Source organism: Amphiura filiformis, chromosome 18 (assembly GCF_039555335.1).
Source record: "Amphiura filiformis chromosome 18, Afil_fr2py, whole genome shotgun sequence".
Taxonomy (NCBI): domain Eukaryota; kingdom Metazoa; phylum Echinodermata; class Ophiuroidea; order Amphilepidida; family Amphiuridae; genus Amphiura; species Amphiura filiformis.
In genome coordinates this window covers 62,803,449-62,814,838 of record NC_092645.1, presented here as the reverse complement: position 1 = coordinate 62,814,838, position 11,390 = coordinate 62,803,449, and the positions used below count along the sequence as shown (strand labels likewise).

The following is an 11,390-nucleotide window of genomic DNA, read 5'->3' as shown; positions in this document are numbered from 1 at the left end:
TTTTTGAAATTTATTTAAAAATGCAGAGCAGGAAATGTTTAAGCATGTAATCTCTATATCAACATGCGCTGGGAAAATTATGTGCCATTTTGCTATGAAATAACTGAACTATATAATAACAATGCGATCGCCATCTTTTGATGCTTCAGACTGTTCTGACGCGCCCGCTTCTGTCCCGTTTGCATCCGGGACATTCGTTTGAGATGGAAGAGGGTCAATCTTTGGCGATGCCGTGTTTAGCTCCGGTACTCCTCCTGCTTCTTTGTCTTTTCCTGATTGCATAGGTGCTTGGCTATGTGCATCAATATTTGATGCTTTATTGTCATTACTTATACTTTGAGCTGGACTTGATTGATCCACTGCGCATGCGCTTTCGTTTAAATCTAGTAATGGTTTATCGTCTGTAGGATTTGCCCCCGATTGTTTTTTGTGATATGCAATAGGTTCTGACTGCGCCGCTACAACGCTATTACCATTGGCGTCATTTTGGGGCCCTTCCGGGAAAATGAAATGATCCCCGCTCTCCGTTGAGTGCTCAATTCCACTTTCCCCAGCGGAAGAGTCTTTGACGGTATTCGCTGAAATGACCGCGGCATTTGTATCAACATTCTTAGAACCGCCACCCTTTGCGATCAATATATGCTCGTCTTCACCGTCACTTTGCTTTGTCAAATTTTGTAGTGGAACCTCTTGCTTTTTAAGTTTAGCAGAATTGGGAGGGGGAGTGGATGCTGCGCCTGAGTCTGAGTCACTTGTCCGACAATCTTTTCCTTCATTCAAATTATGATCCTTACGATGACCAAATTTATGATGCCCTAGCCTCATCGCATTGGTAATGCTACCGATTCCTGCCAAAAATGCTGGTCTATGTTTCAATTTTTCGGTTTCCATTTGGTTCCCGGTTTTTACCTTGATCAAGACTTGACCCGGAATCGGTAGACGATACGCTCTTACGTCTATCTTTGCAGCTTTCGTCAATTTTTACTCGTTTAGAAGACACTCCCATCATGGATTGGGAACTCTGACTCTCGGAGCTTGATTTCCGACTTATAGAGGGACGCTCGTCACCAGAGCTATGAGTTCCTTTAAGCGCAGGTTTAATTGCTCTAGTATCTAGTACAGCTAATTTAGCAGGGCTGCTACTATTTGAGCTAGTGGGAGCTTTAGTCCATGTGGTCGTGAAACCATCATCGAGTTTCTGTACTATTTTATCCGGTTCTGGGGATGCCGATAATAATGGTTGAGTTTCACTCGGATCTCTCGCGTCACGGTCAGTAGCAGAGGAACGTTGGACGCGCTCGTTTGACACATCTGAACTCTGAGAACGCGATCGTTCACGAGGTGGAGATTTTTGGGGCGTTGTTTCATCCGTGATTTGTATAGCAACATCCACATTTGTCTTCTCATCACTATCCTTCATACCTTGATCCTCTACATCACTTTTTCTATCATCTCCACGAGCGGATTTTTGGAAGCGCTCCTTATCTCTTCCTCTCCCACTATGTTTACGTAAGCCCGATTGGCCTGCGAGCAAGCCCATTCGTCCAATCGCCCTAAAAATCTTATTTTTATTATCCGTCTCTGATGCGCTACTCGAACTCTGCTTATTGGCGTGATCTGTGTATGTTGTAGAACTATCACGTGGTTCTACACGACCACCGTCCGCACCAATTCGCCGCGAACTCTTCTCGTTTCCTGACATATCCAGTGACACATTGCTACAAGAATCTTCAGTTCCGGTTAGCCTCCTGGCAGGACTAGACTGCACGCTATTATCAGCAGTACCTTTCCCGCTATACCCGCCTCCCTTTCGGGTATCAATCACCACATCCATCATGTCTAAACACGCGTCGCGAATATTTAAGCTTACTAAGCTTCCTTGAGCTTTGGCTTTGTTAAGCGCTTCACGACGCTTGATGGACTTCTCTTGCATGGTCTGTTGTTGATAGTATTCTGAGAAATTATTCACAATAATAGGAATTGGTAACGCAATGAATAGCACACCGCAGATACAACACACAGCGCCTACGAGTTTGCCAAGTAATGTTTCTGGAGCCATATCTCCATATCCGACGGTGGTCATTGTAATAACGGCCCACCAAAAAGAGGCCGGTATGCTCACAAAAGCTGTTTCGCCCTCGTCTTTCTCGGCAAAGTATGCTAAACTAGAGAACATCATGATACCTATGGCAAGAAATAATACTAAAAGTCCAAGCTCTTTATAGCTGCGTCTTAAAGTAAAACCTAAAGATTGAAGTCCAGTTGAATGGCGAGCTAACTTGAGAATTCTCATTATTCTCATAATACGAAATATTTGGACAACGCGACGGACATTCTGGAACTGCATAACGCTATCCTGCGAGGATTCAGTCAAAAACAAAGTAACGTAATAAGGCAATATGGCTAGTAAATCAATAACGTTGAGGGCGCCCTTGAGGAATTTCCATTTATTTGGCGACGCAAACAATCGAAGTAAATATTCTAACGTAAACCAGGCAATGCAGACAGTTTCTATATCGGCTAATACAGGTACATCCGCTTCTTTTTCAAATTGTTCTTGAGTCTTCAGTTCTCTCATAGTGTTGAGAGAAAGCGCGATTGTAGACAAAACGATGAAGAAGAGAGAGAGCATTACCACTATCTGTGGAGAAAACAAGAAAGAATGATATAGTTAACATAATGGAAATGAATATGCATGTAATATAGGATTATGGAAAATGTATTATCGTCTTCATCATCGTCGTCGTTATCATCATCATCATCATCATCATCATCATTATCATCATCATCATCATCATCATCATCATCATCATCATCATCATTATCATCGTCATCGTCATTATCATCATCATCATCATCATCATCGTCATCGTCATCATCATCAGTATCACTTGTGTCATGAATCATGATCAGCACCAAAGCAGTGACAGCTTTAAGAACGATAACGACCATTACTAATATACAGATCCCAAAAGAATTAAGGAACAAGGTATATTCTAGACAAAGATTGATGTGTCACGATAAGAACCAGCAGCCAAATTAGCTCTGATTTTAGACCTCAATGGTTGAAATCAGTTAAGAACTAAAGAAACGGTGACCAGATCCAAAAGAAAACGAAATCAATGTTCAAATCAATGGAAAGCAGGGCTCGTATTATCTTGTTCGAGAAATACAAATAAATTTTCCTTGGAATTTGGATCATCGTGTCTTCATTTCTTAACCGATTTCAAGAAATAAGGTCTTTATGCACTTATTGGCTGCTGGTTCTAAATTAAGACATATGTGTCGCTATTTAGGATATACAGGGGTAAAAATAACTGGCCCCTTAATTCTTTTGCGGTTTTTAGTATGAAGTTGCAGGATGGTTGTTGTTGAAGCAAAGGTTTACCACAATCATAATAATCCTTGTTTGCATTTCCATGGTGCAACATATTGAATGTATGTCGCCCTCTTTGTAGTAATAGTATTCATAAAGAAAGTCCAGCCTTGAAATGACCTCGGATGATCTTAAAATTACCTTGGACAAAATGATGCACTTATTTAATAATCCTTCTAATAACAAAATATGACCTTTGTTTTAACATATAATGACCTTGAAATCCAATTGTGTTTTAAAACATATTAACATCACATGCACTAATTTCTATTCAAATTGTGCACACATAAGAATTTTGCCCTTTAAAAAAAGGCCCGTTCACATGTTTGAGCCAAACCTGATTACAACCCCATATGCACCTAATGCTAGAGCCTTTTGGCGGTGATGATCATAACAAATAATGCAGCAAATAGTGAACTTTAAGGTGACCCTGCATGACATTGGACACAACATTTGTATTTACCCCATAGAATTCATCTGATTATCTGATTATGTGCCAATGCTATCTCTATATTATGTAATCTGTAGTAACAAGTGAGTGTTGAAGGTATTTGGTTATGTACCGGAAGATTGTACAATCTTAATCCGAGTAGACGTATAGCCACTATAGCCACTTTTTGAAACTCAAACTACGAAGGCGCGAGTTTTTGCAGCACCCTCTATTCGTAATATACCATTATATTTGGTACCAATGTATATATAGCTCTTCTCTATCCAGTGATACCAAAATAAGTACAAACAGTTCCTACATAATATCGCTATGACGTCATAATGTAAACGCACACTAACAACATTTTTGAATATCTGGTTATGTAAAAAAGAAGTAGTGGGACAATGTCAATATCGCACCTTACGGTATGATCCCAGCAAACACAAAACTTTTTCGACATCATTCGCAAACGGTTATAGAAGGTTGTCAGAAAACGTTTAAATGTCGGGTTATATAAAGGGTACATTTATGGTATAAAACGTTTTCATAACATTAAATAACATTTTTTGGTAATTTACTGCACAGCAAACACAAATGTTTTACAGAAAACATTTAAATGTCGGGTTATATAAAGGGTATATAAACGTTTTAATAACATTCCAAAAACATTTTTGAAAACTTGGTACAAATCATTCTAAACAGAATGTTATTTTGGGGTTGAAAAATATTTTGCAAAAATGTTTGCCCAAAATATTTACAATAACGTTTTTAAAATATTTTCACGACCTTTATATAACCCGACATTTAAATGTTATTAAAACGTTTTGTAAAAAACATTTTAAGAACATTTGTGTGTTTGCTGGGTGCAAATTGTTTAACATAATGTTATTTAAGTGTTGACAAAATATTTGGCCAAAAATGTTTGCAAAAATAGTTTACAATGACATTTCGAAAACATTTTAAAAATATTGTTGTAGTGTGTTTTCATACAAAACGTTTTAAAATGATTTCATGACCTTTATATAACCCGACATTTTAATGTTATTAAAACGTTTTCACCTAAACCAAAACCCAAAATATAACTTATTTAAAACGTTTTAGAAACGTTTTTGTGTTTGCTGGGATGCCACTAATTACTATCACACGGTTTTTAATTCAATGGAAAATGACAACTTTCGGACTGATACTTGCAGTGCCGCCGACAGGGGGGGGTAATAGGGGGTGTGTTACCTCCTGGACCGGCGTTCTAGGGGGCCCGTAAAAATTAAAGAGCCCGTAATGGCTCTCAGCGGCACTGGATTTTTCTCATATTCCGAACTCTCACAGTTAAACACTAACAATACCAGATGAAATTTGATGATTTAGATACCAGATGATCTAAAACTCTACATAGGGTGACCTGAGACCTTTCTTGTTTAAACGCACTGAACCGTAAATACTATAAAAATGGTAGTGCACCCTCGAAGCTGAAAGATACAATTAGGTAGGCTGAATATATATTAGAAACCGATGCTGCGCGGATAAATGTCGGTAATATTTAAAAAAAAGTCATATTATAAGAGAAAATATGCCATTTTGAAATCATGGATTATGCTGTGGCCTCACCCCCCTCTCTATGGTCATTTTGAGGGCCGGTCCTACCCCATCCTCCGGGTAAGGTGCTGTGGGGAAAATGTTTATCACTAAAATGAGCGCAAAGGATGGATCTACAATTAGCTTAGGTCGTCTGGGCGTAAACATACACGGTTTTATGACGGATACAAAATCTTGGGGTGGTACATCCACCCTTCGTTACAGCTATGGCATAAAGTACTCTGCTTTTGATTTGTCCATAAGGTTAGCAACTATTTAAAACTGTTGCGATTAGGTAGTTCACAGCATCTTGCAAATGGTAGTGAGCTTTGGCAAAAATTGCATTAATCATTTCAAAGCGAGTGTGTAGAAGAATTAAAACATCACAGATATACTTTTGTAGGTCCTGTGGTTCTTGAGTTATGTTGTAAAGAAGGCTGAAACAACAACACCTTTGTAAACGTACATAACTCATTAACAACAATAAATTAAGCCAGTTTTCAAAGTATATGATTTGTAGAATGAACTTTTGCAAAACTTCAAAGTGTTATTTTTCAGTAATATATTGATTAAAATAATGAACATCGATATTTTGGCTGCTTCGACCAACAATACCTCGTCTACCCTTAAGACTGCTTGTTATTGAGTACAACAGTATTGTATTGTATTGTATTGTATTGTATTGAGTACAACAATATTGAGTATTGATGGGAATGAGCAGTTGTTACAAGGAACTTACGTGTCTTCCGAGCTATCACGATGAAACAGACACTTAATTTTGTCTCGAAATTGGAAATTGGGTAGCTTGATTGTCGTTTTAAATCCAAAGCATCCCTGTAAACAATTAAATAATAACAGATTCGACTCAAATTGGTGCCAAAAAGTTGTGATTGTTGTGCTGTTATTTGTTGCTTTCATTTTTGTTTCAGTTGTTCAATACATATAATAGAAATTAGAGTACTGACTGATTCTACTTGATAACGGTGCCAGTTTTGCCAACCCTGTATATCATAACCAAAGACAGACACGTCTTAATTAAAACCAGCAGCCAATAGTTGAATATTTTATCTCGGATTTAAGGCCTCATTCGTTGAAATTGGTCTTGAAATAAAGACATGGTGATCCAAAAGCCCAATGAAGCTGCAAAATCAAAAGTTGCAGTTTGCTCCATTTCATGTTCTTAGATTTTCACACAAAGCGGGGATATTGAACAAAAGAACAGCTTCCATTGATTAGAATATTAAAGTGCAACTTTGATTTTGTTCCTTCCTTGGGTTTGAAATTACCATTTCTTTAATTCTCAACCGATTTTGTGTGGTTTTAAATGAGAGCAAAGTACATGTATTAGCTTCTGGTTTTAATTTTAACGAATTGTCTTTTTTTTAAAAGATATTCAGGTGTTAACATTTTGTACCTTCATTCTTTTGCGGTTGGTGTTACTGGAGTGCACCCGTCAGTCCGACAGCCGCTACTCCGAATAGGAAATTCATTGCTTCCCAGCAAACACAAAAAATGAATTTCGTTTTATTAATCAATGTGTTTTGGTTTTGGTCACAACGTTTTAATAACATTTAAATGTCGGGTTATATAAAGGTCATGTAATCGTTTCAAAATACTTAACTTTATATGAAGAAAACCATAACAACGTCATATTAAAAATGTTGCCAAAATAGCTAACCCTGACTCCAACCGTAAACCTAACCCCAACCCTGAATAGCTAACCCTGACTCCAACCGTAAACCTAACCCCAACCCTAAATAGCTAACCCTGACTCCAACCGTAAACCTAACCCCAACCCTAAATAGCTAACCCTGACTCTAACCGTAAACCTAACCCCAACCCTAACCTGTTGCTATGTCGACAAATAGCTAACCCTGACTCTAACCGTAAACCTAATCCCAACACTAAATAGCTAACCCTGACTCTAACCGTAAACCTAACCCCAACCCTAAATAGCTAACCCTGACTCCAACCGTAAACCTAACCCCAACCCTAACCTGTTGCTATGTCGACATATAGGTTCGCGATATCGAATATAATTCGCTATGTCGAATATGAAACAAGGTTCGTTATGTCGATTATGAAATAAGGTTCCTAAGGTTAGGATACGGGTTAGGTTTTGGGTTAGAGTCAGGGTTAGATTCGACATAGCGAACCCCATTTTATATTCGGCATAGCGAACTTTATTATTGAACATAACGAACTTATCTCATATTCGACATAAAGAGCCTTATATTCGCCATAGGGAGCCTTCGACATAAGCAATTAATTTTCAACATAGTGGGATGTACAACCCTAGTAGTATAATCTGTATGATGACATTTTAAACCTCAAGTCTATGATGTAACATTCCGATGCTGACAAAACAAACACATTTAAAGCATAGATATAGATTCAATCAGAAAATGAAACTACACAACTCTCAATCAAGAATAATCATTATGGGTGGCTTAAGCATTTATTATACAAAGCTCTGATAGAGAAACATGGTGCAAAATATTTGGGCAATATATTAATAAATATAGTTTGTCAACAATGTTTGTTTTGGTTTTTAAATGTCCCTAGTTTCATTTACGATGCATCGTAAGGCAACTTATCGTAAGTCAACACACTCCGTAACTCACTGGCGTATCCTATGGAGAGTGCAATACGATGGTTTGGGGCTTACGATTTAATAGTTTCACTCTGGCGATCATTGGGCAATAAAAGTTCCCATATCTTGTGCACTTTAGTCCATTCATCATAAAATCGCTTAGTGAAGCGACTAAAATAATGAAGTCAGCTATTTTGTATCGGACAACAGTGCCTTGGGGTATTCCATTTGAAGCCCTTACACACCCTATGGATGACATGACCTTAATCTCCCACATAGGGATGTAAATTTCTAATGGAATCACCCATTCAGGTAAACCCATTTGACATTCACACAGCCAGTGTGGAAGATTAAAGTCATGTCTTCCATAGAGGGTGTATGGATTTTAATCAATTAGCCAATTAGTAAATATATACAATGATATCACAGGAAAAAACAACTGCTGAGTACATTCAAGCTGCCTAATGAATTCCATTGTTTTTATTTTCAATTGCACATACAATATTAGATTTCCTTTCTACGTAATATATATTTGCTTATTGCTTAAAAGTGATCATGGATAGCTATCGTTAAACAGGGTTAACAATCACTAACTGATGTCTGAAATGAAGTAATCATCTAAAGGAGTTTGTATTAACACCCCTACTTCATTTTCTTATTACACAACCACAGTCTTTCAACACGATCAAGTATCATAGCTAGATCAGGATTTTAGCTTCCTTAGTGATTTTTTATCTTATTTACATTAGCATTCTGTAAATTGTTATGACACTTTAAATTCGAAAGTTGTCCTTGTTGGCAACTGGATCGGGAGCATTATAAGTAGAACATTTTAACATAACTCTAGTTATATCATCTTCCGCTAAACATCTGAATGAACACACTCCGTCAATAGCTAGTCAAATGCATTTGAAATTATTTGTTTTATTTTATGTTATATATTTCACGGGAGTGCATCTTTAGAGATCCAGTTAAAGTATGTGTGTTTCGTCAACTTTCTGTCTACAAATTGTTATAATTCTTCGTTTGATGTGCATCATTATTGATCCAGACATACTTTCTACTAAGCAACTTATTATGGAACTATCGCAAAGAAGCAATCTTAAAACAAAGCAAGTCTTCAGCCATCTCCGACACCTCCGTACCATAGATGAAAAAGCCAACCATCACCTTATTACGCTTCAATGCCATCTGCAAAATAACACCACTCCTAAAGGACTACAAATAAAAGTGAATCCTTGTGTTACGCAACCTTCTCCACTACTTGAAGAACAATGGAATCTTATTCTTAAGAAAACGGAAAACGAACTCTTGGCGCTCTTACATGAACATGTGTCTGAGGTTATTCATAACAATGCTAAGAATATTGAAGATACAGAAAATGAACTATGGAGTATAACTGACAACGATGATTTTGAAGAATTCCTGTACATATCCGAGTTCTCTGCATTGGGATTACGGAAAGAGCTGGCCTATCGTCGTCAAAAGAAACTATCTGGCTACAGTGATTCCAACCTGCAACCTTCACATCTACAACATCCAGATGAAGAAGGAATGATCAACGACACCAAGGAACCCCTACAAAGAGGCAAGTCACCAAGTAGGCCTACATCCACCTACGCACAGCGAACTCAAGATAGTGTACCCAATCTGAAGAAGGATATTATTCTACCGTCTACTCCTTTACATGAACGAGGGGATAATAATTTAACCACGCATGCCCTAGAGATGAGAACTACCAACGCCAATAAGTCATCAACTAGATCTTCTCCAAACGACAAGACAGTTTCTGTTATTACTGGTGAGTCAGTGTGCATCCCGATATCGGCTCCCAATGAACTTGATAATGTTATACCCACTTCTGAACCTTTTGATATTGAACAATTATCTAATCGGACTCCAACACAGACGAACAGTAGGCCCAATCATTATAATTCACCATCGACTCGTTCAAGTAATCGTAAGCCTAGAAACCGTAGATTTGTACGCCGTGACAAATCTCCAAATCACGCACAAACTGTTGTTAACTTATCTGATAATACATTAACAGAAAGTGAAACCAAACTTCTATCGAAAGGTCTAGGCTTTTGTCCCAAACCTCAAAATCTTGATAAAATGCAGCTTCTTGAAGACATGGATTCTTTCTATAGGCGCTTAAGACTACGCAATCATTTCTTCGATGATTCATATGCTAGTGATACCTCTGACAATGAGTCAGACCCTCTTCCTTCTCACAAATTCAAGAAGAAATCTTCTTGGCAGCCTAAGTCTCGTGATCCCACTTTAGAATGTTTCATCAAGGCTGTTGACAATGAAATTGAAACATTCAAAGAAACTCGCGACGTTCGTGACAATCTTTCCAAACATGAACGCTTAGCACTCGAATCATTGCAGAAAAGGGAAGACATTATCATCAAAGAAGCTGACAAGGGTTCGGCAGTGGTAGTCATGAACAAATCAGACTACATTGATAAAGCCTTGGAACATCTCTCTGATACCAATTTCTACAACACACTTGATCATGACCCTACATCAGAAATTACTGAAAAGGTAACCGACACCATTCATAGTCTCTCGGAAAATGGTTGTATTGATGACGACACCTATGAATACTTAATTCCTGAGCACCCGACTGCTGGTAGATTTTATACCCTTCCTAAAATCCATAAGCCGGGTAATCCCATAAGACCGGTGGTTTCCACCAACAACCATCCAACTGAAAAGTGCTCTGAATTTTTAGATTTTCACTTACAACCTCTTGCCCAAGGATTACCTTCTTATGTCAAGGACACCACCGACTTCCTCAATAAACTTGACAGCTTGAAGGACATTCCTAATGATAGTATTTTGGTTTCACTTGATGTTAAAGGCCTATACACTAACATCCCTCATGATGACGGCATTACGGCATGTAAAGAAGCTCTAGATAACCGTACCAACAAGACACCGTCCACAGATGATCTTATAAACCTACTTGAACTTACTCTAAAATCAAACAACTTTGTATTCAACGATGAACATTATCTACAGACATCTGGCACAGCTATGGGGGCCAAGTTCTCTCCTTCTTATGCCAACATTTTCATGGGATGGCATGAAGGAACTCTTCTCAACACGTCTGCGCTTAAACCACTTGTTTGGTATCGCTACATCGATGACATTTTCATGATATGGACTCATTCCAAAGACGAACTTGAACAATTTATTAATCATGCCAACCAAATCCACCCATCAATCAAGTTCACCAGTGATTATTCACCTTCTCAAGTTAACTTCCTGGATGTTGTTGTTAAATTATCAGAGGGACAGATCCACACTGATTTATACAGCAAACCCACAGACAAGCATACCTATCTGCTACCCACAAGCTGTCACCCTAGGCATTGCACTCGTAATATCCCTTACAGTCTCGCTCTACG

General features: G+C 38.1%; 1 protein-coding gene across 1 annotated transcript; it reads right to left on the bottom strand.

The window, feature by feature from the left end:
* Positions 1 to 865: 865 nt before the first annotated feature.
* LOC140139289 (uncharacterized) lies at positions 866 to 2,600 on the bottom strand. Its single transcript, XM_072161070.1, has one exon. The coding sequence runs from the start codon at positions 2,576 to 2,578 to the stop codon at positions 866 to 868; it is 1,713 nt and encodes a 570-aa protein (XP_072017171.1). The 5' UTR covers positions 2,579 to 2,600.
* Positions 2,601 to 11,390: the final 8,790 nt, after the last annotated feature.